The sequence below is a fragment of the Parus major genome, chromosome 2 (assembly GCF_001522545.3).
Source record: "Parus major isolate Abel chromosome 2, Parus_major1.1, whole genome shotgun sequence".
Classification (NCBI taxonomy): Eukaryota; Metazoa; Chordata; class Aves; order Passeriformes; family Paridae; genus Parus; species Parus major.
In genome coordinates, this window is record NC_031769.1 from 45,408,692 (window position 1) to 45,436,254 (window position 27,563).

Sequence of the window (27,563 nt, forward strand, 5' to 3'; positions counted from 1 at the left end):
TCTGTGATACCAAGTCAGGATTTTAATAACAGACAAGAGGCTGTAAAGAAAGAGGTCATTTCTTGAGATGTGTTTTAGTTCTGGTGGAAGAGAATGTGGATCTAAGCTCTCCCGCATTTTCATTACAATTCCTCAGGGAACGGAAGATGGCACAGTTTCTGCTCTGTATAAAAGAAAGCAAAAGGGAACAATGATTATATTGCACATTAGGGGAGTTGTATGATTTGCTCTCTTTTATTAATGAATAGATTTAGTACAGCCAAGACCTCACAGGAGCAGGGCCACAACATCATCTTTAACTTATCCTGCAACATATCCGAGCAACCCTCCGAAATTGTGGCTGTATTAAGCTGTATCACTCTGTACATGGTGCTGAGAGGTGCTATAATGTGCTCAGTACAGGGGAAATACTTTCTGGAGAGTTTTTTTGTGGTGAGGGTTGTGAAACTGGCACAGAGTGCCCAGAGAGGTGGTAGATGCCCCATCCCTGGAAACATCCAAGGTCAGGTTGAACAGGGCTCTGAGCAGCCTGGCCTAGTTGAGGACGCCCCTGCTCATTGCAGGCAGGCTGAGGACTATCAGCTTGTAAAACTATCTGTTGTTATAAAGATGAGAAATTTTATCTCAGACACACTATGTTAAAATATCCTTCACCTTTCACAGAGGATAAAGGAACAGTAAAGAATAGAGAATGTTTTGCAATGATGCAAAAATATGAAGAAGAAACACTTTGCCTGAATTGGGTGAATAAAAGCATTTTTACTGAAGAAAAATATATGTATGAAAAACTTGTGTGAAATTATGTAGCATATGAGTAAGATCCTTCAAAATACAGCTGAGACTGAAATGTCTTTGAAAAGGCAACAAATGCACACTCTCTTTACAGAGCATTTACACCTTCAATTTTACAAAATAGCCACGTTTTCTAAAATGCTCCTCTGAAATGCCTGATTAAAAAGTACAGTGAACCACAGTATCCCATCAGCAGCAGTTTATCACATCTATAAATCCAATTTAGATCTCGTTATAACAGGAGTATGAGACAATAAAGAACAGTGTAACAGCAGTAAAAGGAGCTTGTAGTTGACAATTGATACCATATATATTCCATAATACCAAAATGAAGATAAAAGTTTTAAATTAAATCAAACAGTTCCATAAATGAGTAATAAACACAACTAAGATAGCACATGTGTGCTCTTCAGTCCAGTTGCCTCCTGAAAGGAATGGAGTGACTTGAGACTGCGATTTACAGGATTTTCTGTAGAATGGAGTTGGCAACTTCCAGGGATTCATCTTTCACCAAGACAATATCATAAGAGTCCATGTATTTTTCCAAAAGCTCATCTACCTAATTGCAAAAGGGATGAAGAGAAAGACCCCCTTAGTTATAGAATTAATTATTTAAGGCATTTTTGTCATTAAAATATTGCCCAGTCTTTCCACCAAATTCTAGGAATAAGCCATGCAAATAATGTATCACTCCTACAAGTGAATTCCACAGGAGGACAGAGTAGGAGTGGCCTGACCTAAAGTGCATTCCAGGATATAAAACCTCATGTTTATTCCAGAATCTCACACATAAAGATACTGAAAGAAGAACTATTTCTGGAAGAGCAGGGAGAAATATAAAACTGAAGTTTTCTTTCTCCTCAATGCAAATGGATGTTCATTATAACTTAGCAAATAATCAGTTGACTGTCACTTAAAAACACCACAAAGTAAAAAGAAGAGAGGAGAGACTGCCTGGATTTGTTAATTGGGAGATTATAATTTTTCTCAATTATCAATTCACTACTGAAAGGAGGAGGAGGAGCCACAGGAATTAAAGAGAATTAATTTTTATAACCTCTGAATTCTACTTCTCTAGGAAACACCTGTTTGGAAGTAGTTTTGTATATAAACCAAGGCAATATATATATTTGTGGCTCTGAAAAATCCATGAAAAATGTCTGAAATTTCAACCCAAATATAGGCTAAACACTTGGTTTGATATCTGAATATGGTATATTATAACAAACTTGTTTCTATTTCTGAGTGTTTCATTCAAAGCTTACAAGGTTATATAAGGCTACTTACTTTATCATTGAGATAGCCAATCTTAAGAATGTGCTCAACATTTGCTACTCCATCTGCCATACTTAAGTCTCCTTGAGAATCACCCAGCAGTATGATATTGCTGTTGTCTTTCAGCTGTTTGAAATACTCTGTGTTCTTCAAGGCACCATCATGTTTGTTGTAAACGTGAATCAATTCTCCTTTAAATCCTTTTAATATTCCCTATTGAAAAAAGCAACACTGAAGTTATTTCTGGTTCCATTCAGGCAGGACAGAACCTAGAATGAAAGAGGTGATGTTACTGTTGAGCCAAGATTGAATTACATCATCTGTGATGATGAACAAGATCAGTTAGTTTAGAGTAATGGCAAGGCTGTGTGACAGCACAGTCAAGAGCAGGCAGACATTGATTGTCCCTGCTTGGAGGTGTGTATATATCTATGTCTCTCTCTATATATATATCTGTTTTGTAGTGTGCATAAATAGCTACTAAATACCACAAACAGTGTGGTATTTATCAAACATGTTTGATAAGAATGTGTTATCCCATACGTACATTTTCATCAAAATCCATGAAATTGGAAACCACTTTGACATTAGAATGGTAGACCCCAGCCTGGTGGATTACTTCCTCAAGAATGTCGCCAATCCCAGCAGAAAATATGAACACAGGAATATTATGTTCACTGAGTTTATCAAAGAAGTTCTCATACCCTTCTCTGCAACACAGAATGCAAATACAAATCAAATATCAAATAAAGAAAGCTAAGAAAAGTCTGAGTTTTTATGAGACAATCACATTATCTTTGGAAAATAATTAATATTTCCTGAGCACTTTACTAATTACTTTTACTTCACCTTTTCAGGTCAGGAAGAATCACCAACCTAACACAATGTGTTTCTTATAAACACAAACACATGTTTGCAAGAAACTGCTGCATCAAGCTGTTTAGTCTTGGTCTACATAATTTTTCCCTCCAAAACATCTAATCATGTTTTAAAGATTTAAAAACACTTGCCCCTCCCTAAGTAGTCCAGAACAAGCAAGCAGCTAGCAGAACTCACTCTAGCTACTATCAGGCTATACATCTCCTTTCAATCTTTGTTGCTTAAATATGTGACTTTCTATAGGGTCATTACTATAGAACAAATTTTGTTTTTAAATCTTGACAACATTTATTGTTGTTCTCTCCCGACAGTTTTTTAGTATTCAGTACCCTATGTATGGTATTCCAGGAACAAACAGTATTATCTCTACATGCTTTCTCCATACAGACATAGATTGGTAGAATTTTACATTTTAAAAAAAGTATTGTGAAAGTTCTTGAAATAATTTTAGCTTGTGGATGAAGATTCTATCAACATGAACTTAGGCAGAGATTGGGTGCTTGTCTGTTGTACAAGAAACAAGGATTCACTCAGTGTTACAAACAAATACTTCTACAATTTAAGTTCTAACACTCTGTTTCAGTATTCCAAAATTTACAGACATTTTTAGAGGGATTTCAAAGAGAATGTACAATTTGAACAACGATTTTTCTGTCTTTTAAACTTGCCTTCATCCATAGAGGAAGAACAATATTTAATACAATATATGAAATGTGTTCCTCAAGTGTTTCTCAAAGGGATTAAGTTAAACTTTACATTGCTCTTAAAACAAAAAGGAACACCAGTGCAATTTAAAGAGGATGAAAGTCTACAGAAATTAAGCTTGTAGGGACTAAAGAAAGTTCCAGGTATCTGCTTTATATCGTGACATCACTGTCTGCATTTAGATACAGCACACCAATTAAGTGGGAGCATGAAGAACTCAATGTGGTTCAAGGTTAAGGTGTCATATTCTCAGGAACATGTGTGTTTTTTTTAAATTTCCCTTTTCTTTTTTTCTCCTCCCCCAACACTCAGGAAGAATCTACAGAAAATGCTCTGAAACAAATTGATATAATTCAAATCAAAAGGAACTTACTTCAGCATAACATCGGATTCCCTTACAATTTCTGCAAACTTGTCTTTCTGTAAGCCTTGTTCAATGAGTAGTGCATGAGATTTATGGTACCTAGAACATAAACAAAAACGGGTTGAATGTTGCTTACTAAGGTTCACCTTTCATTAAATTCTGTGCTGAAAAGAATCCTGTATGGTTAATTCTTGCTTATTCAGGTTAAGAGCAAAATAAAACCAGTTCTACAAAACTTTAAAAGATTAATTCAGTTAGTGTGCTAAGAGCTAAGTACTGTCATTAATTTTCTTTTAAAAACTTACTAAATCTAATCTCAGTACAATCTGAAAATAGGAGGTGTCGCTTACCATTCTACCATATATGGGTATTTCTCTTCAATGGTGAGAGCTGGATCAATTTCAATGGCATAGTAAGTTTCTTTCAGCTGCAATAACTGAAGGGGAAAAAAACCCATCAGATGTTTAAAGTATTTCATAAAATACATTGGTATTTGGTGTAAGCAATCAAAATAACATTCTTGTCAGGGAATAATGACAGATGTTTGTACAACAAACTAAATGCTTGTAGGTTTTTTGTTTACCTTTTTCCGACATTCATCTGTGATGATCTTGGAGTTATCAATGATGTCTGGGAAAAGGGTGAAAAACAAGAGTTAAACAAGATGGTACATTTCTTTTACTTTGCTCTACAACACTGTAAATGGCACAGATGACAATATCTGGTGACACACCAATATGCTTCCTCAGAAATTTTCTTACCAGCAAAAAGCACATCTATCTTCATAAGTGTAAAGATGCCCTTCCCTTCATCTCTGAATTACAAGGTCACTTACAAGCTTTTGAATCTGTTTCTTGAGATTTAATTGTTTCCAAATCCTGAGGCATCCTGTATGTTTTAGAGTTCCTACTTCTCCTTGTTTGTTCCAAAAGACTATAGCATAAGGATAAAATTGCCAAGAATTCTAAGGACTTCACTATCTGGTTCTTGCAGGTGTCAGGACTATGGGCTCTTGAAAAACAAAAGTCAACCATACCATATTTAGCCACTAACATCTCAGAGTTCAAAACTTAATGCTTTAATTGTGAATGGCAATTTATCTGATTTAAATCACACAAGTTTTGATTAATATATATATACACACATAAAAACACAGTCACTAGAATACTTGTCAGTAAAATGTACAGATTAGGTAACAAGTAAATATAAAATCTCATTATGAAATAAATTGAATAGAAAATTAAAATATATAAAATATAGGAAAAACTAAAAGGACCAAACAAATCAATCTGTATTTAAAAAAAAAAAAAGTACTCACTATGACAAGTTGGACATCTTTTTCCATTGTAGGAAAATCTACTTAATGTCATATCAAAATCTGTAATAATCTATTTAAGGAAAGAAAAAGCAAAACTGTCTTACAACATGGAGGAACAAAATAAAGAATGGCTAGAAATTCTGAATGATCAATAACAGTGGCAGCTGAGTAGCATGTGTGTCACAGAAGCCTCCCTATTCTATTGAGCCATTGTCATGGAAGCCAGCATATCCCAAAAGAGTAACATTCTTTCTAACCAAACTTTTTTTCTCATTCCCTTGGTGATAATATTTCCTGAAATTACTAAGCTTCTATGCTTATGTCATTTACTTAACTAGTGTCTGGCTGAATTACATTTGAATCAATAAGGGCTATTAAAAGAGTTAACATGTCTAAATTTTGGAGATTTCTTCAAGGTTGAATTCTATTACATATATATAGATATTATTAATTTTTTTGGCATAGTGTAACAATCCCACAGTTGCTTTTATTCCAAACTGGTTACACCTTTACCTGAAGTTTGGCAGCTCCACCTTTGATGAGGCCACAAATAATCTCCTCTACTCTTGCTGGGTCCTTAATATGGACAGTCTTCTTCTGAAATTCTGGCATCTATGAAGAGTAAGAATAAAGATATAATTGGAGAGGAAAACTTACTAGGGAATAGCTGCTATCCATCAGATTGGAAGCTCTGCATCTACAAGCAGTTTTATGGGACATCAAGACATGGTCAGGACAGAAAGACACAAATAAGAAACAAAAAATACTCTGGATGTATTAATCAATGACTGAATACTGTCCTGTTTGCTTACAAAATCTGTTTTCATTTCCTTTCCTAATATCACCTTATTCAGTAAGTTGACACTCAGAAAAGATCATTGTATTTATAGGAGAAAAGGGAGATATGAAGGAACAGGACATATGGGATCATCTTGTGATTCAGCTATGTCACTAGGAGATGGTAAATCTTAAAACTAACTCTCTTTGCAATTAATATGCTCTTAAAGTATCAGCAGAGATAAAGATGACATCCATTGTTTCCTTGAGAGTGCTGATTCAGTGTCAGCTGTGTACTTCAATACAACAAAGCTGTGCAGTAATCCCTCCTCCCTAGCCAGTTCATCAATTGCTACCATTACCTATTTCATTGCACACTTTTGCAATAAACATGATATTACACTATATATTCCTTTTGGATTAAGTATATTTCTTGAATGTTATCATAAATGCTGAATTTGGTGTAAAACAAGAAAAAAACCCAATAACCCAAACCCACAAAAACCCATTCTTCAAACAATTCCCCAAGCCTTTGTTTACTCTAAGAGTTTATCTTCCTACTTGCAGAACAGTAAACTAAGTACTTATTTACAGGAATTTCCCAATGTAGTATGTATTTATTTCCTAAATAATCATGTATAGACCCATTCTAAAAAAAGGCATAGGACATTTGCAATCTAATTGGGCATTTATAAGTAGTAAGCTTTATTTTCGTTTATAAAACTTCAGAGATGATAAAGTGTTAGGAATTACATTTTTAATATTCTGATCCTTCAACCTTCCTTTTCATATAGCTAGCATATAATCTTTGCTGCAATGAGCTAATTTAAAAAAAAAAAGGGGGGGGGGAGGAGCTTCTATTTCAGGACATTTCAGGACCCAGAGTTCCCGTATCACCAATTGTCAGTAAGCCATGCAGAGCTCTTTCTTCCAGCTCTTGATGCTAGTAAAGGTTTTCTTTATTACTAACAGCCAACTTGCAGTCAAATTGCAATGTGGTTAGCACATAAGAAAAAGGTGGCATTTTTAAGTATTGTGAACATATGTTTTTGTAAGGGAAAAGACACTTGTGTGCCAGACAGAAGAGGGATCTGGACATACCTTGAAATATCAGCTCTAGTCCACTCTGTTCTCAGCTGGGAGCAAAACATTGCAGCTACATCCTTATCAGATGAGCAGAGGCTCATCTAACTCATTCTTCAAAACCCCCATTCACATATTCCTCACTTTCCTCAACTACCTTTATGTTTAGAAAAGTATGCTTTATGTCTAATCATCCCTACTGTAATTTTAAGTTATTCAACTTGGAGAAGAGTGTTCTTTTTCTCAGATGATCACTGGATAAATTTTTCCCTTCTGCCTGAACGTAAAACCCCAGTGTTCTTCAATCTTCTTTTGCAGAACACAGTTTTCTAAATCTCAGATAATTCTTGATGTTGTCTTGGCCCACCCACTTGAACCATACTGTTTTTCCAACACAGCATCCATGACCATGGGAAAAACCTTTCTGCTCTGGTCTGACAAGGCCTCAGTTGAAGGGCCACTTTGGCCCTTGTCTTCAGGTAGCATCTTTGCACATAAATTAAAATACATGCCCTGTGTTAGCAGTAGTATGGTGAGAACGATTCAAGTTCAGTTGGTAATGACCAATTATTCTTCAAAATGACGCCTAGAAAGAAACAGGTATTAGTGCAAAGTGCTAAATTTTACTTTTAATCTTTCTGGATTATATCTTTTCTTCCATGTCAGTGCTCTTACCTTTCAGTATAACAAATAATTCTAATCCCCACTGTGCTTACTGCTACTTTCTGGCTGATATACTCAAAGACACTGTTGAAAGCAGGAATCTTTCTAAAACCCTGATCATGAGTCTCTGATAAATTTCCAAGTTTTTCTACCCATTCAAAAAGTTTCACCTATACCACAGTATCTTGTCAAAAATTCTGTCCAGAACAGGGTATTCACTACTTCTTTACTTTATAAATCTCAAAAAGAAACAAACAGTATTAATTTCACCTTGTTTAGAAGAAAAAGCTTTTCCTTTCCAATCCTTTGGCAGACATTTTCTGTAAAAGTGGTATCTCCTAAGCCAATATCCCTGAGTTCCTTGTGTTACTACAGTGCCTTGCTACTATTTCTTTTAGCACAGCAAAGTCACAAAAAGTACATTAGGACTGACTTCCACCTCTCAGCTACTTCCCAGGCTGGGAGTCATTGAGAAAGCCAATGAGTGTTGACAAGAAATAGAATTCCTGAAAGATACCCATTAAACAATTCGCTAGTCTTTTGAGATATACCCTTACAAAGCATTTATTTACAATTAGCAACACATCTAGCTTCACAAAGCAAAATATTAATAATCTGTAACTTTGTAAAGGTGCTTTAAGTTATTTCTTTTGAATGTTACATGGTACTGGTAAACAAAAGTAGGCTTTCCACTTTTTTCTGCATATACAATATTCTTTATAATGAAACACAAAGCACTTTGACTTTGGACATTTACCAAAGCACTTTGACTGGTTTGGTAATTTTTTTTACTGTAAATTGACTAATTTAATTCCTTTAACTTTCAGCAAATTGTATATGTATTTTTAGATTTGGAGTGCAAAAATTAAACAGTGAAATCTAATTGCATGCTTTTCTATGAAGTAGTTCAAACATTATTTGGTTTACTTAGATACTAAGCAAAAGATTTCCTAACTAATTTAAACAGATGTTGGGGTAGATGGAGAGATCAGAGGAAGGGACTGGATGAGGAAAATTGGATTATTTGGTACTGTTTGATTTCAAACTGAGCCCTTTCGTAAGTTTCTGCAACAACCTGAGGAAAAGTCTTGGTAAACACTTTAGTAGATCATGTTAAACAAAGCATTGCTTAAGATTTTAAGTATGACGAAAGCTTCCTGCTTTGATGTTGTAAACTCCTACTCAAGATCAGTTTATAAAATAAATATTTTCTAACACACTTTGCATTTTGCAAATTGGTTGAAGAGTATTTTAATTTAGGGGTGGGGGAAACTCTTCTGCAGCAAGTATAACCCAGACATTTTCAGTCTCACAGGCACTTTAAATGGAAAAAAACAAGTCTACATTATGGATGTGACATCTGATAAAGCCTCGGACAAATATGGTTAGACAAAATAGCCACTTTTCCCATCACTAGCTCCTTGTATTAATATTTGCAACTGAGCATTAAGTATTTAACTTTTATTTAGTCTTCATCATTATTATAGTTTAAGTAAATTAAACAGTCTAAGGAATGTGTAAATGAAACTGAAACTGCAGCCACCAGTTTTCTGGCAAACTGTCTCCTTCAATGTTTTACACTTCTGCCCAGTTTAGCCGTTTCATTGTTGCATATTTGCCATTCTTCACAGTTGAAAGAGAAAAGCAGATTCTAGTTGGAAAGAACTGGTAAGACAGATGAAAGAGCAAATGATGAAACGTTCAGTAATTTGATAAAATTTGTGTTTCTATTTACTCTTGAAGAAAATTCTAGCAGTCAGTTCAGTGTGCACAAAAACCTCCCAAAATTCTCATGCACCAGTTGGCTGGGATGAACACAGATAGAGAAGCAGCCAACCAAAAATCTCCATAGCACTTAGCACTTAACCAAGTCAAGAAACCCTTTCAGAACCAGGAGCTTCTACATACAGAACTAAAACTACATAAGCACAGGAAAAGGAATTCATATTTCATTGTGATATCTGAAAGTACATCATGTTAAATCACTTAGTGATTTATTACTATTTATTCTGTCATTATAAAAGTGTGAGAAGAGTTTTTGCTTTCTTACAAAGAGCATCTGTATGCTACTGAATAGCTCAGAGGCTGGTGTGTCTTGAAACATATGTATGACAACTCCCAAAGGTAATTTGTGGTTGGCATATACAATGGCCACAAATACATTTTAGTTTCTAGTCTCTGACATTTTTAAGGAGCCTTTGAGAGAAGGAAGATCAAAACTGAAAAAGATTATTTTAAAGGTTGAGCTTAGTTGGATTTATGAAAAGGAAAAGAATTATCTGTTTGTTTGTGATAGCAGGTAACCGGAATAAGGATGTAGGAAATGATTTTGTAGCTAAGAATGTTATGGTCATACCTTGAGGAACCAACAGTAATGGATTCACGCAGGTTTGGAAATCCCCCAGTCCTACAAACCACAGAATGGGTCATTTACAACAAGGATAGTTCTGAAAATTACAAATCTATTTAGTACATGAGACATGCATCTGCATTGCTGGGTTAAATAAGGAGAATTATTTGCCATAAAGACATTTGGATTCTAGTTTTGAAATAAAGTTCCTTATATACAACTGGATAACAGAAATACAAATAGAACTGCTTTTATGTATCCAGGTACTGCTAAATACATAAGTTGTCTTCTTAGTATGTGAGGCAATGTAGCGCGTATCTAAGTGCATGCTGTGGCAATTTGATTATAAAACAGGAGCTGGTGATAAGACCTGTCATTCATTTCAGTGATCTAAGTGAATTTACAGCTGCCATTTTAGGCATTTCCAGTTAGGTATCCCAGGAAATTAATAACTTATTATATGATTGTGTCTACAAGGAGTAATGTCATGTTCTGGAGCTAGGATTATACTGAATTTTTCAATCTACTGAATGTTAGAGGTAGAGCAGTTGCTTTCCTCCCCCTACCCCGTAAAACAAGTCCCAATGATTAAAACAAAAATTAAAAAATGTCAAATAAAAAGCTCCATATAAAGGACAACTGAGTGACCTTTTATTTTCACTGTCAGTAATTTTAAGTAGGGATGGAAGAGTTGATGAATTACTTGCTATCTTAACTACATAGAGATATGGCTCCTTTCACAATCAACTCTAGACACAGAGCCTGAAATATTAGTAATAATAACTCAAACTGTAGGAGGTTGTCATCATAAGTCTGCTAAGTAATGCTTTGACGAAGGACATAAAAAACTGGTGCAGAGTATTTTTATACTGATACCCTGTAAGCCTACACTACTTGGCAAATACCAAGTTTTCTTATTTTACATAGACTCATCTAGTATGGAAGCCTCCCAAAACCCAAATCATTGCTAAGAAAACACCCTAGATTATGGGTGGACAAAATTTTAAGAGAACTTCTCTATAAATCTCAATGATTGACAGTTTACTTTGTTAGATGTCAGTAATTCTGAATCACAGTAAGAACTGTTCTCACACTTGTAAATGTATTAAAAATATTCCACAAAATTTCAGATTACCATAATGTCATAAAAGAGATAGGGCAATAAATATGATCTAGCTGTAATGCTATTGACAGTATGTGAATTACAAATATAACACAATTTCTGTTTTCCTACTTTGTTGGTAAACCTGACTTAGACTAGACTAGGTTTAAAACCTATTATCTTTTGACAGAGAATACACAAGGGTGGGCTGAAAGGGAGAGAGAACTATCCATGTTATTTTTGAGCAAGGCAAATGGAAATCAAAGTGATAAATTGGATAGGGGTAAATTATTTGTAAATTTTATTCTAATCTATGGTGATAGCTTTCAGGTAAGAAAGTTTAAACCAAGACTAAATGACACTTATTTTGGGAATTGCAGATGCCCAATTTCAAGGTCTTAGACTAGCTATCACATATATTCACTTATGGACACATACCAAAAAAGGCAGGGCATGGCAGCAGTGATAGCTGTGAAATTTGATACCTAGAAGCTACAGAAAACTGTTTTTTGTGTTCTTGGTAGAAGAAAGTAACAGTCTGGTGAAAAAATAAAGAAACAGGGCACATTCCTTAATTTACATATTATTTTCAATTTTTTTTCCCTAATATTACAGAACATTACTTGCTCTAGAACAAAAAGCTTTTGAAAAGCATGCAAGTTTCTCCATGTAACTTCTGCTACTTGAGTTGCAAGAATCGGGGGAGCCATAACAAAATCCACAGAATGACACTATGAAGATCTTTTCCTCCATATGTTTATGCTCATATATGTATAAAGCAAGACTACCCATAATTCAGACAATTTGAATTCTGGCCCATGAGTGCAACAGAGGTTTGTTTCTCTTAGCTGCCCCAGCTGTTAGTAGGCTAATATTTTAGACAGACACATCAAAAGGTACTGGACATGAGTGTAATCATACCAGTCACTCCATTATGTGCAGGTTGTCAGGAGAAATTCACTAGTTATTGGGCACTCTGCTAGTATAATCTGATCTTAGGACAGAGACTCACTAATTTATAATTCCCAAAACCATAATACATTTTATATTCAGATGATGCAAGGTCAAATATAGTAAGAAATCCTTAGTAACTAGTAATTACCAAATTACTATTTTAGTAGTTCTTCCAAGAAATAGCCTTGGGAATACTTAGCTAACATAGCTATTAAGAGAATGAAGCAACAGAACACTAAGTATCTTCACAACTGCTTGATAATATGCTATAAACTAGATACCCAGCACAGGTTATATGAAATAACTGAAAATGGGTTCACTGCCCAAGCTATTTTAAGACATGGAATAGGATGCACACTAAAAATAATTTTTCCTGGTTTATTTTATTTATTTATTTACATCTTTTTATACTTAATGTGCTGGGTCCTGATACTTAATTTGGAAAAAAAAAAACTTATAAAAATCTGAAGAGAGTGCTTTCACAGAAAACATGACAATAGTGTTTCCTCTTGTGTTTTTAAAGGAGAGTACCTGTGCGTTGAGCTTAGGGCACTCCTGATTCTTCTGTCCTTGATTTTGTCCTACTGCAACAGCATAGGTGGTAAGCAGAGTCCAGAGATGCAGGGCTTGCATGCAGGCTGCCAACAAAAACCAACCAAATCCTTTTAAGAATTGGTCTTCTTAAATTGAAGCTATATTATGTGATCTTTCTATTCCTGCTGTATAAAATAAAAGCCAACATGCATGGTACATAATGACATCACTGTGAAAATACCAACACTTCAGAATAGTCTGTTACATATTAAAGAGTAGAGGAACATTTATGCTGAATTAACTTATTCAATGAAAACCACTAAATATACTTATTCCTTTGATGCTGTTGCTCATTCTATGCTATCAAATTTTTTATTTAAAAGTAGTTTTTTAGGTTTTTTCAGTCACAATTAACAACTGTAAGTAAGCCCTCAGCTCATAACCTTGGCTTAAAAACACAGGCAAGAAGACAGAGTCAATACTGCTGACAGGAGCTGTGCACACTTACCAGAGGGTTTTGCAGGAGCAGCTGCAGAAGCAAAAGAAAATTCCTCTTGCTTGAGACACACTAATATAGCAGCACAGGGTGCAGTTGAGGGCGTTACCAAATACAGCCTGACTAATCCCCGTGCAAAACCCCAGGGTCCTGTGACGCACGTCAGCAATGCACAGCAGTTTGTTATGCTCAGCAGTACAGCCCGACGGGCTTACAGATCATCAGCTGGTTCACCAACAACAAAACCTTTGACCTTCACTGAATGACAGCTTTCATGGATGCAACGGGCAAATTTGGGCTGCTTGAACAAAGGAAGCCACTTGTTTTTCAAAGCAGAAGTTTACTACTTTGTTACTTTTTAGCTCTTTTACAGAATCTTTCCAAGTATTTTAGGGTTTCCTGTCATATAGTGCCACAAATTTCTTAGAGCTTCATTGACATGATTTCACTAATGTTTACTAGGTAGCACACATTTATTCATGTAGAAGGAACAAATGAATTAATTAATCTTTGTTTTGGCTGCAATTATCTGTGTGATACTGAAACAGGAAATCAAGGAGCCTTGTTTGTCAGGATTTTTGAGAGACAAGGCAATTCCACATAGTTTTAGAAGTTTGTCATTAGGCATGCTGCCTGATCAGAGACCGTAACTAGGTGACATAGAAGATGGATTAAAAATAAATATTTTTTTAGAATGAGGGAATGAAGGAACTATTGTCTAATCATATTTTACATTTTGTACTTGTGTAAATGCTTGTAAGTGTCACGCAAAGCTGACTATTGTTACAGTAGCAGTGCAAGCTTCTCTATACTACTCCATAAGTCATGTTCAACCTCAGGTTTATGATCCCTGTTTCAGGATGCCTGGACTAACCACCACCATCAGGCCAATCCATACATGCCACCAATGTGACCACTGCAATCGTCAGAGCTGAAGCAAGGGCAGGATACAAGTGTAGCATGTAGAAAGCCTGTAATGCTACAAAATACTGCCAATAGCAGGGCTCTAATAGAAATTCATTAGTTATGAAAATTTCCTTCAAAAGAGGCTGTGCTTTCTACATTAAGAAAAAAAGCCAACAGACTTTCTGAATGGTAAAATAGATCCGTATCTTTTGTGTCTACATTCCAACTGTAGGCTACTATGTAGTCTATCAGGATTCCTCAGTGTATCTGACCTACATGTGCACTTTCATTTTGTTTTCAGAGATGTTCTCTGAAACAAAGAGGTGTTTCAGATGTGTTCTGTTTGTTTTGAGCCAACAAAACAACTGAAGTGAATACTTCAGCTAAGACAAAACATGCAACTTTAATCAATACTTATCCTCTTAGAACTGAACAGGATCTCCTTAAATATACATGTTAAAGTCTGCTGTATCCTGATGCAGCAAAAGAGTTTGAAAAATATGTTCAAAATATAACATAATCCCTGCAAGGACTGTATACAGTAAATTGAACTTACCTGGCATTGGTACTGCCAGGATTCATAGCTACCAATAAACTACTTATCACATTTGTACACTGTTATAATAGGTAACATTTAGAGAATTTTACTCTTCATAGTACTTTAATATAGGCAGCATGTTTTTAATTTATATTTTTATAATAATGTTCGGGAAACATTTGTATAGTGAAGCATCTTGAATAAATATGAATTATTTGCACAACAAAAAGCTGCAGCTTGTGTCCCTACTAGATTTCCAATGTTAAAAAAAAAATCTTATGAACAATTAAGTAAAATATGCTTGCCAGATGAATCATGTAGTTCAGGTAAGACATCACTCGATACATTCAGTTTGCAAAGAACCTGCCTTTGAGCTTTTATGTATTTCAAAGGTGGCAATTATACTGCTATATAAATGGGTCTTGTGAACCTCATAGATGAGGCTGGGTTTTGGTGGGTCAGCAAGCTGGCCTGTTGCTATTCTGGTACTTCTCAGCTGTGATTTAGTGAGAAAATTAACTCCAATGTTGTCAAGAATATAAAGAAAGTTAGTTTCCCTTTCAGAAAGCTGGGGAAACAAAAACAAGGTAGTTTAAAAAACATTTTATTTATTTATTTTTTAAGATTAAAAAAAAAGAGTTACAGAAATTAAGTCCAACTCTTACAGACTATTTTTGGTACACCAGACTAATTGGAAAGCATTCTAAATGAACTACTACAGCTTTAGTGAAAGCCCTAGAAAATGTTGTGAGCAGAATTTCTGTAAACATTAATACAGCCAACACCTAATTCTTAGAAAAAGATCTACTCTATCTTTATCAACAGTGTACTTTCACTTTAATGAAAATGCCGTATGTGAAACTTCTCATCTACAAAACAAGACTATCTTTGCAACTCCAAGAAATCTTTGTGTACAACACTTTAATTACAATAGCTTTTACTATCCACATTCTATTACTGCTGATCTGAGTCTGTCGAGCATTTTGTTTACAGTGTTTAATGTCTGGTAAACGAGGAGTTAAAATGAACATTGATTTTTTTAAAGAGAGAGAAATAAACTCCAGCATGACATTTCTACTCTCAAAATATGGAAGGTCATTTAACTATATTTTAAGAATCGTGAACTTATATATAATAACTAATATATACAATAATATAATGATAACAAATGTAACAAAAATATCAACAATTACTAATAATTTAAAAATATTAATTACTATATAAATAAGTATATTAAAATTTAAAATATAACATATATAAAATTATTATTAATGGTAATAAATAGAAATATAATAGTAAATATAATGTAATAACTAATGAAGTTATTTCAACAGATAGATTAAATTTTAACATTTTCTCTTTGGCTGAGGGCCATATCTTGACTACAGAATATTCTACGCAGAAAAAGAGAGGAAAAAATGAACAACACTTAAAACACTAGATGATTTATAATTTATGTAAGACTGGGAAATGGTTCAACTTTACATACTCGTGTGTTGGGTGAACTTGGTTTGTAGAGGATGCTCTTGAATATGAAGTACTACAAGTTTTAGTCTAAAGCAAAGAAAAGCTGGTTCTACCAGTCCTTCCACACCTGTGACCTAAGTTGCATCCATTTGTGGAAAGAATTAGCACAGGTATATTGCCTAAGCAAGTAAGCTGAGCTTTTTCTTTAACTAATAAATTGAATACTTCAACTAAACTGACATAAACTTTTAAAGATCAGGAAAGAGGTCACAGCTTTTTAAAATATTTCCTACAAAATTTAGAGGTGATTGAATCTTGTCCGCAGTGTAAACATTAGGTAGTGTCCTTTCATGAGCTATCTTTTATTCTTGTTTAGTGATCCAACCACAACTGAACAACTTTTGAATACATCCTCACATATTTAGTACGTTGCTCAACTTTACTTGAAAATACCTTGCTTTATTGTAGGGATCAATTTTAAACATTAAAGAACTGTATTTGTTTTTTAATTTTGCTTTTGTAATAAGTTTACTTAGTATGCATTTTCCAAAACAGCCTACTTGATATAACCTCATGAGACAGGGAAAGGTACCTGAACCTTGCTACTCAAGTACCAAGACCAAGCAGAAGAAAGGAACCAATACAACCCAACTGTACTCAAATATGATTATTATTCATGCCCTAGTGAACTGAGTTAATGAGCAGCATAATCCTTCCAGGAATAGCTTTTTATATCCGTGACAATTACAAGGAAAGTAAGGTCAATGGTCAGTTTGATGAAGCTGGGGTAAATAAAGGTTTAGAAGGTTGCCTTGCAGGAATTTTGGATACCACTTATCTTTGCAGTAGAGGTTTGGTGTAAAAACCCATGCTAGCCATATTTACAGTTGGTATGTTGCAATACAGAACTATGATTTGTATATGAATGTGTGTGTCTGTCATAGAGATCACTTGTGAGGAGTGTAAACAATTCTAAAAAGAGCGAGCTTGAACAGCACCTGTTATGAAAAAGTGCTAAGAACTAAGCTAAGAACTTAAAGACTGAATTCAACAAACTGTGGTAAATCTAGATAGGATGACACATGGTAAGAGGGGTGAGGCTCTTAACCTGAATGGTATCACAAGACATATTCAACAACTTTTTAAATTTAAACTGTTTTTTTTTTTTTTTTATCTTTATGGTTTCTCTCCTGCCCTTGTTAAAAAAAAAAAAGAAAGAATATAAAAATATTCTAAATGTAAGCAAGTTCGGATCAATACTATTTATCACATTACACTTAAATTTTAAACATATCTTCTAAAGCACTGGATCAAAAGAAGAACTCAAGGTTGTGACACCATTTCATTGCTCGGCAGAAGGAAATGGAGGCTTTTGTCTTGGCCTTCATACATACATTTCACTGATGCCTATTCTTACCAGGGCTTCCTGGATAAAATCTTTATAAATCCATTATGAACTTGGAGCTTAAATACCAAAACCAGTTCTGGCTTCTCTACCTTACAGGGAATAGACTAGAACTGGAAAAGGCCCTGAGAAGGGCAGTAAGAATGAGCCATGAGAAAAGATTCATACAATGAACAGTTAAATATTACTAGAATTCCTTAACCTGGAAATTACAGAGTTGTTTAGAAAGGGTTAATAGGGAAAGATTGGTCACAGCCTCTTCCAGTATAAAAGGTAGAGGTCAACAACTAAAATTTAGAGCAGGCAGGCTCAAAACAGTCAGCTACAAGTCATACAATTAGGTAAACTAGTAAAATGTAGAACTCCTTTTTATTGATACTGAGGATTTACACAGCCTTGAAATGCTACTGGGTCATAACACGAAAAAAAGGTCATCCAAAATTACACACACTGTCTCTGAAATACAAGCTGCTAGAGGAGAGAAATCATTGGAGCAAAAACATTCATGACAAATCACCCCTTTCCTATGCTTTCTTTGGGCCTCTGTTACAGACCATTGTACCAGTATGACCTAAGACTTCATGGAAGGCAAGTCAACACTCCATTTTTGTAACATGTAATGACAGGGAGAATAATTTTCTTTTCACGATAATGTTTATCTTAGTTTTAACTCCATCCTTCATTTTTCTTGCTGGTTCTTCTTCTGAGAACACAGATACAGAAAATTCATTTTTGACAAATAAGAAGTTTTTGATTTGCGTGGTACTCGCGTTTTCCTTTAATACTGCTATGGAATGTGTTGGAGTCTGCGTGTCTGGAAGATCCATTTCCCTCTCACATTATACAGAATCTAATGCTTTCTTAAAGAATTCTTACAGGTGATGCTGCTGGTACAAATAATCTTTCTTCAAAATACCTAGGCAAACAGTGTAGAATTCTAAGAACTGGCAGGATGTAAATATACTGTGGTACTGTGGTAGTTTGGCAATCTAAACTACTACAGGTACATTTACAAATCTTTAATTCTTAATTAGTTATCAGGTATGCAAAAGCTCACCTGGTATAATAAGGTAATTTTTATGAGCTATACTATTTTCCCCCAAAACTGTTCATTTGCATGTATACCTTCTATAATTAAATATCCTGTATATATCTACATGGACATGCATTGAAAGAACTCAAACAAATACTTGTTTCCCTAGAAGCTTCCCATGTAACACTATCTAGAATGGAATTTGCATTAAGGCCAAGGCTTGGACTGAAGCAGTTGCTGCTGATTCTCTTCTTCTCTTATCTGCTTCTAAGAAAAAAAAAAAATCTGCTTAGATTTTTTTTTCACTAAGTCTAAGAATGCTGTATCTAGATCAAATAAACTCTGACCCTTGAATAGTGGAGTTGTGGGACTCAGTTTGAAAGCAAAGTCAGCAGGACAAAGTTTAATCTACAATACATTACCAGACACTACATGTAAGAATGTAGTGCTAATATAATATTTCATTTAAATTACATATTGAGACTAATGAAGTTTTTAATTGTTAGGTGCTTTTTGATTACAAACCCTTTTTAAAAGTCCTTAAAAAAATATTCCATTAAATCTAAAGATGTAATACAGCTACCAAACACTCCTTTTAAAGATAACAGGCTGAAGCATCATGACTTAAGGCATGAAGGATTGTTTCAACTCCATGTCTCATTGTTTTATAGGTGTTTCTCATTGCTGGATCCATTGAAAGATGGATCCTTATTTCTTGTATCTCTGTGTACTTGGCATCTGGAAGTGTTCAAAACCAACAGGTAAAAAATATTTCCACTACGATTCTTTGCACTCTACTACTGATAAAGAACTGATACTGATACTGCTTTGTGCTAATTCCTACCCTTCAGTTTCACGGACAATTTTTCCATGGGAACATGCAGACCAAACCGAGGCTTACCCATCAGTGATACTCACTGCAAAGGCAGATGCAGCTGATAATATTAAGTGTTGCAATAATAGCTGATGAGTGAAAAAATCACATTTTTGGTCTGATAACTAGTAAGTTTCTGACAAAGAGGGAAAGCTATAAAGGAACACAATTAATGGAACATTTCAGTGGTATTCATTCTCTCAGATTAAGGTGGAGCAAAACAACTCCCAGGTAAAAAAAAACAAAAACAAACCACAAACTTGGATGATTTCAGTGATCCAATTTGTAGAGCAGACAAACAAATCTTTATATAAGAGTGCAGGAAGGAAACAACAGTTAATGAGTAGGAAACAAGTAAGAACAAGCACATTTGAACAGGAATTTTCTTGGTGGCAAAACCAGCTCAGGAAGCCTGAAAGTCTGTATTCAGACACTTTCCAAGTCTGGGCTTTGCCCCAGCCCTTTAAAAATAAAATAAAAAAAATATTTTTTAAAAGATTGAGATATATTAAAGTAGAAGCCACATTTCCTTCTAGCAATAGGCATTATTGCTGTAATTTAGAGAAATGTTATTTAAAATTACTTTTGTAATTTTTTTCTGAGGTAAGTAACTGCAATTCTCTTTTGTGGTACTAGTGAATGAAAACAATATAGTTACTTTTAGTATTTAAACATGGTGTCTTCTTTGACCTGTGTCCTGCAACCTTAAACATGTACTGAAAAATGTCTTCTTTTTTTTGACATTCATATAAAGCACTCTTGATGATTAGCCAAATTTAAAAAATGTTGTGGAATTTTAATGGACACTGATTTTTTTTTTTTTCTTGAACCATCAGAAGTTCTACACAAATAACCTAAGAAAGAGTTGAAAAACAAAACAGCCACAGATTCCAATTGAATGGCACTCTGCCTGTCAAGCTGCTGCATGCTAGACATTGAACTAAAATTTTGCCTACTGCAATCCTAAGTTCTCTGATGTTTTACAGCTGCTGACCCCTGGTGATTGATGACTTTTGGATGGGAGAAAGAGACTGACATCCAGCAACTGGTCAAGATAAGAGCTGTATGAAGACTGTGCCCCAGGAGGAAGCAGTCGCTGCAGATCAGCTGCTGCACAGTGCCATGACTGCAAGAAAGCCTGTTAGACTTCACACCCTAACTTTTATTTTACGCACTCTCCACGACAATGTAACCGATTCTCTTGCCCGGTCTTATCTGGCCTTCTATGCCTGCACGGTGGTTAGGAAAGGAAGCCAGGAAGAATAGCTGTGAGGTGGCGCAGGCTGATTTCAGCGGCGAGCAGCTGGCAGGCAGCAGAGACGCGGCTGCTGCTGTGGGCCGGGGCAGCAGGAGCAGTTCAGCCGAACGTGTCAGAGCGCAGTGCGGCAGTGGCCGAGAAAAGCCATCGCTGTGGGCCACGGTTCCCTGACGGGACAGGGCCCTTCCAGAGCAGCGCCAGCGCCGCAGCCACGGCTCCCGCCAGCGCCACCTGCTGCTCCGAGCCGTCTGCCGCAGAGTGACAATTCACTGACAAACGCACCAAAACAGCGACAAAACTAACAGGTGGCAGCACTTCGAGTGTTTTTTCCTTAAGCTCTCTCCAATCATAATCCTTCGTAGGAGGTAAGTAGTACACTGTGGTTTACTTGCACAAAATACACTTGTGTATACACACGTGGAGGGAGGCTCCTGACGGCTTGAAGGCTATTACTGCCAATTGGAACTAGCCAGCACAGGAAAAGAATATGCATTTTGCATGGATGATGTAATTCATGCAAGTGAAAATAAAAGGTTAAAGGCAGCTGTGGTAGGGCTTCTTCTGTGATTTTTTTTTTTTTTTTTTAAAGAAAGTACTTCAAAAGTTCAGGCATTTTGCAAGTTTGCAGTCCAGACTTATACAAATTGTGATGTTTTTACATTTACAGGTATATTGCTATTGAATTCACTGCTAGTATTCTCCTTCTTATGAATGCATGGATCCATACCCTGGGTCTCTTCAATGCTTATATTGATCAGTTTAGATACTCTTTATAAAAGCTGGTAGTTCTTGTTACCTCAAGACTGAATAGTATGACTGGAATGCTATGCAACTTCAATTCATAATATGAATAGATTTGCAATGATATGCATATTCAGACTGAAAACTAAAAAATCTCTTATTACTGGTTATATTGTTTGACAGTTAAAGGTAACGCGTTTAAGACTTGCAGCATTTGCTACTGATTTTTAGCTGTAAAAAGAATTTAATTGAACAGATGATGGTAAAAATAAATTATCACAAACAGGAGAAAAATCACTTAAAAATAAACACATACCAAGCATTTATTAAAAGGTAAATATATTACAGAGCAGAATGAGGAATTGAAAGATTGCTTTTCTGACTTGGAGAAAGACTATACAAAAGATAAAAGAAAGCAGCAACCAAGCTCTTCTGAGCCTATACCTACAATCTATATTGTATCCTGACATGTCTACACGGGCTACTTAGAACTCAGTTTTCAGGTATAGATCATCAGTACATTTTTGGTAACTATTATAACTTCCATAAATGAGTTCTAAAGAAACTAGTGAAGAATTATAGATTTAATTAATCTTCCCATACCATCCCTTGTAAGAATGTAGGTTTTAAGACTTACTGAATTCAAAATAAACCAAACAAACCCAACATAGGCAGCAGCAATTTCAGAAAATTAAAACTTACTTCTGAAACAGCTGCATTGTAGGATTAGCTTACTATACTAAATGAAGTAAAATATTAGTATATACATAATTTTGACAGTGAGATGAGAAAACAATGGAATTCCAGTCAATTTTTCTTCTCCTGGGATACAAATTTCTTAAATTTCAGCTGAATTATTTTACAGTAAGAATGAAAACTGCTACTAGTATCCAAGTTACATCAACATGCATTGTCTTTAGGGTTTTTCCTGCCCTGTGATAACTTAGTTTACAAGCCATATGTTAGATGACTTATATCATGCACAGTGGCTTATACTAGGCAGTCTGAAATCATGCACTATCTAGGTGGCATATATTATGACTATCTCTGTAAACAGCATGTGGACAAAACAAACTTGTTTTAATAAATGGTGTCTACCACCATCAATTGATTTTTCTTCTGAGGAATACAGTCTAAACAAAGCTCAAGGTTTATAGAAATATTTACATAGCATCTCCAATACTCATATCAAATTTAAATTTATTATAAAATGTTATCAATAATTTAAAAATTATTCTAGTACTCTAGTAATATAAGGACTCTGAGTCACATGTCAATAGGTAGCAGTGGTATTAGGTCTCAGCAGTTCTTTCACTTTTCACTACTTAGGTTCATATATCACAGCACCATTCTTTTTGAACAGTATTATTCCCAAATGGATCATATCACTTCATGGCTCTCGAGCCTATCCAGTGACAATGTCCTGCAAAAGCATCATTAGCGGGAATCCATCTTCCATTCCCCTTTTAGTGATTCCAGTTTACTCAGACTCAAACCTTTCTTCAGCTCTGTATAGGCATAACTACATACGAAGGAGTTGCAAATACCAACCACTTGGATTCCTGAATATGGATGTTACACATTACAAACTGCTCTGCTTTTCACTCTACTGGGAGGTCAACCTGCCAGAGTAATGCCACAGTTACTATAACAACTAGTTACCAGCAACAAGACAAGAATAAAGAAGTGGTGTGTGATTGCTGCCAGTTGTATCTTCATCTATGGCACATATGCTCTTATGCCAAATAAAACAAGAACACATTCTCACCAGAGACTTCCAAGTAAAAGATAATAATAATAATAATACACACCCCCTGCAACATCTCTAACAGTCATACTCACAGAATAGGTTCCTTTATTTCTTAGGTAAGTAGATAAATAGCAGTTACATTGCTTCTTATTAATTTCCTCATTTCCCTCCAGGTAAACTCCAATACTGCAAAAATCCATGCATTTCTTTCCTTCTTTAACACAACAAAAAGTGCACTGTCCAGAGACAGTTGAGTAGTTGAAATGTTTCCTGTAAATGCAGAAACTGCTTTGAAGTTGATTTTAATTTGTTGTTGTTGAACTGTGATACAAAGTGTCTTTTTCATGTAATTAAGGCACTCACTTCAGGAACAGATTGGAGAAATAGACAAATGTAACTACATATTTGTCCAGTTTTCTGGAAAACAAACCTGAGAGAGGAAGTCTCAGTTTAAGGTATTCTGCTGGTCTGGTTCCAATAAGCTCTATGTTATTATGTTTCTTATTCTAATAAAAAAATACAATAAAAAGATCCAAAATCAAAGAGTGAGGAACAAGCTGCTGAAAAAAAACCCCAAGATTTTAACAACTTTGTTTATGAAACAGATAACAAAAAGTACTGTTACTCTCCTAAGAAATTTTTTTTCTTATGTTAACTCCATATTTTAATAAATATGGGCTACTGCTCACAGGTGAATGTTTTTGAAATATTTAGGCAATATTTTTCATTCTAGTTTGTGAACACCTGTTTTCTGCTGAACTGATAAAAGGCTCAGCAACGAGTAATCAAAAATTGAAGTGTATTGACAGTACAACTATTTGCTGTATAGGAATCCACAACTAAAAAGCAATCTTGTCTGCGGCTTGAAAAACCCAGAAGACTCAACATTACTCTTAGTTTAATTTCTTTCTAAAATAGCCAGGAAACATTTTCTAAAAAGTTACTCTGTAGTCCAATTAATTTTTAACTATCCCTCTAAATTAAACGCAGCAACCTTGTGTCTAACTTTTGCTTTCACCTGACTGTGGAAACACTTATACAGTCTCACAGAACTGGCAACATGGTTGTGCAAAGTAATAACAGAAGGCTTGGAGAGATGGTTGCTTCTTACCACACAGAGTAAAACTTCACGTGACCATTACTATTAATGCCTGTGTTACTTCTGAAGTGGAGCTGAAGTAATTCTGCATTCATGAGTGCCTAAGGGAAACTCCCTGTTTGCAAACTACACACCGTGGTTGAAGATACAATATTAACATTTTAATTATGAATGTAAACCTTTTTTATCAAATAAGATGAAGCAATTTTAAGGTATCTCTATTAAGCTTAAATTTCTGTACCAGGCTAATTGGTATGCTTAAGGAATTCATCTACTGAAATGTGAGCTAGATAGTTAAGAATTACTTGATTTCATTATTCAGCAAGGAAAGAAATTCCTTTCCCACAATGCTTGAGAATCCTTTCCACTCTTTTTCACAGTAAACATTCTTGGCATCATAATCCTTGAAATTAACTTATATATATCTTAATATATATATATAATATCTACTTAACATAGAGATGTTTTATTTGATTTGTAAAAGTCTCTGTCTTTTTAGCACTTAAAGACAACCACATATTTTTTTTACTTACACTTGGGTTTTATATTAATCTAACTTTATTTGGACTAAGAAAAAAAATTGCTATAGTTAATTTTAATGAAATAATGTTTCATTTATGTAACTCAGGTGTAAATAGGCCTGCTCCCTACTGCTTTTGATAAAAGTTATACATCAAGGTAATTCTGAGTCTAATTTGGATATAAAACTAAAGTGTAGTAGCTCCCAAAGAAAATTTGAACCAAAAATATCTGCCGAAAATACAAGAATGGTCCCATCATTTTAATCTAACACAGAGGACCAGCCTGGTATTGGAAGAAACTACATTTCAATAAGGCAGTATTGTTCCTTACCACCATCCTAAATTACACTAAGTTACAGATTAGAAAACAGCCCAGTCTCCTCCACAGCTCAAAGAAAGGTCTCTCTTGTCATAAAATAAAACTGATACAGTGTTTTCTAAATGACAAACATTGAATCAAATCTACATCGGTGAATAAAATAAAGTTCTTCAGAATGCAGCATATTCAAGTAAAACTCATGTACACTTTTTTGCCCTTGACAAACTCAACTCCTTGGTACGAAGTTTACATAACTATTTCACTTATTTCAAAGAAATTGCACAGCCTGAATATATGTCTCTACTGAAAATTAGGAAAGAAGACTTGGATATTTAGAACTAAGGATGTTTGCTAGCTGAGGAAGCTGCCAACCTGAATATCAGCTGAAATGCTCACTCTCTGAGTGTGAATGTGTTGCATCCAAGTGATAAAATGTTTTCTACGTGACAAATTGGACATGTTTTCAACAAGCTTAATTTTTCCCTTGCAATTTAAAGCTGAGAAAAGCTCTAACCATATAAGTGCAATTTTTGAAATGTCTACTTAGGATCACAGGTTTGTGTCCAAGACCATAGCTGTGAAAATGTTATCTGAACTATTTGAAAAACACTTGAAAAAATCACTTACCAGATATCAATTTAGCATTAGCATAATGATTTTTTCCCTAACCAAAGGCAAAATCTTGGCAAAGTTCAAGTTTTCCCAGCCAAAACACCAGTTAAATACTGTACAGAAAGTTAATAAAAATAAATTTTAGCAATTATTAGGTACTTTCCAAACTACAGCTCAAATCAGATATTATGAACATGAGTTAGTGAAACTATTGCATTTGCCTTTTGAGCGCTCATATGATCAAGCTTTTAGATGCTGTTATTTTATTGCCCACATAACTCACAAGTAAAGGTATTATAATACTAGAATTAAAGAAATAAAAGAAAATTTAGAGTTAACCAGTCTTATGCCACTGTAAGTTTTCAAATGAGTTTTGTAAAATCCTACTATGGTGTCCAAAGCATTTTCACGGAAATAGATCTAAAACCTCTCTAAAGTGGCAATCCAAACTTTCTGCTCTCCCACTGCCTGTTGGAAGTGGGCTTGGGGAAACTAAAAAGCAAGGCAACCCTCTCCAAATTGTCAGATGACATGACTGATGACTAGAAACAGTATTTTTTTCAAAAATAAGTGATGCCTTAACAATTAGCAAAAACTTAAAGTAGAATTTTTCTTTGGACCCACAGTTATCTCAAACTGCTCTGCATGAATTCCACTGGCAAGCATGGCAATGTGTGGCCAAGTGAGTATTTAAGCAGCTCGCAATTTACATACAGAATTCTAGCTCTTACTAAAATCTGTTTCCACGTGTAACTATAAAAGTTCATCAGAGCTTTCAGTAAAATTCAGCAGAGGAGATGACAAAACACACATTAGCTAACATCAAGTGCCTGGATGATTTCAATTCAGTTCTTCGGTATGGCAGTGTCCGAATCACAAAATTTGAAGGACTTCCACATAATCAGCATGTTGTCCAAACTAAGATCTTTTACGACCCAGTTATTTACAAGCAGATATTTAAACCATTTCCTAAACAACAAGTTTAACAAGGGCAGCAAGAGAGCGAGCTTCATCTTCCTTTTATAGTAACCCTGAACAGACTGTACTTCCCAATTTCAACAGATGGTTGAACACGTGTGTGTGCGTGTCCATTTTTCTTTTAAACAAATTGCAAGCACGCTTGTAAATTACCACCAAGACCCACGGGTACGTATGTATCCCACGGGCCAGACAGGACAGGGCCCTGTACCTGCGCCAGGCAGGCGCAGAGCCTTTCCACACGCACCTTTTCCGTGCTAGTGGGTCACGCTGAGGTGGAACAGCTGCTCCTGCCTCCAGCGCCTGTCCTTATAGAAATCCCAAACTGAGTTCAAGGTCCCCCCTCTGTCCCTGCAGATATCCCCTCGGGATATCCGCCTGGCTCCGCGGGGACGGCCGTGGGGAGCCGCCGGCCGCAGGAGAAGAAGGACAAGGCGAAGGGCGTGCGTCCGGGGGCCGAGAGCCTTTCGGCCTCTTACCACGTACCATCTCGATGATCTTGGTCTTCTTACCCGTCTTCTTCTTCATGGTGAAGATGTACTGCGCCAGCACCACCCCGCCCACCAGCGCGCACACGCTGGCGCTCGCCACCGCTCCCATCTTGGCCACGGCGGTCCTGTCCATGGTAGTAGTTCCCGGGGAGCCGGGAGTGCTGCGGTGAAACGCGGCTGCGCCCTCGGTGTGGGCGAAGGAGCGCGATCCCGCCGGGTCCTCCCTGACCGACCGCCGGGTCGGCAACGACGGCGCCGCACGCGCCCCGCCGGCCCGGC

At 35.7% G+C, this 27,563-nt stretch overlaps 1 protein-coding gene across 7 annotated transcripts; it reads right to left on the bottom strand.

The window, feature by feature from the left end:
• On the bottom strand, positions 1-27,540 carry NT5C3A (5'-nucleotidase, cytosolic IIIA). 7 transcript variants are annotated; one of them, XM_015617977.2, is made up of 12 exons: positions 13,305-13,433; positions 12,794-12,900; positions 10,213-10,263; positions 5,847-5,945; positions 5,334-5,403; positions 4,599-4,645; positions 4,366-4,451; positions 4,025-4,114; positions 2,615-2,777; positions 2,080-2,280; positions 1,254-1,351; positions 8-163 (listed from the first exon to the last, which is right to left on the bottom strand). In XM_015617977.2, exons 4-12 carry the CDS (start codon positions 5,943-5,945, stop codon positions 133-135), a joined length of 885 nt encoding a protein of 294 aa, XP_015473463.1. In that variant the 5' UTR covers positions 10,213-10,263; positions 12,794-12,900; positions 13,305-13,433; the 3' UTR covers positions 8-132. The 7 variants fall into 7 exon arrangements, with proteins under 7 accessions (XP_033367846.1, XP_015473463.1, XP_015473462.1 ...); XM_015617976.2 differs by lacking the exons at positions 10,213-10,263; positions 13,305-13,433 and adding an exon at positions 27,280-27,372; XM_015617975.2 differs by lacking the exon at positions 10,213-10,263.
• Between the last annotated feature and the right edge of the window lie 23 nt (positions 27,541-27,563).

Coding starts and splice junctions, on each gene's coding strand:
- NT5C3A (XM_015617974.2), bottom strand. CDS start 27,417: ATGGACAGGACCGCCGTGGCCAAGATGGGAGCGGTGGCGAGCGCCAGC. Junction 5,946..27,279: donor AGACCAAGATCATCGAGATG/GTACGTGGTAAG, acceptor TACTCTTCATAG/ATGCCAGAATTTCAGAAGAA. Junction 2,778..4,024: donor GAATCCGATGTTATGCTGAA/GTAAGTTCCTTT, acceptor TCTGTGTTGCAG/AGAAGGGTATGAGAACTTCT.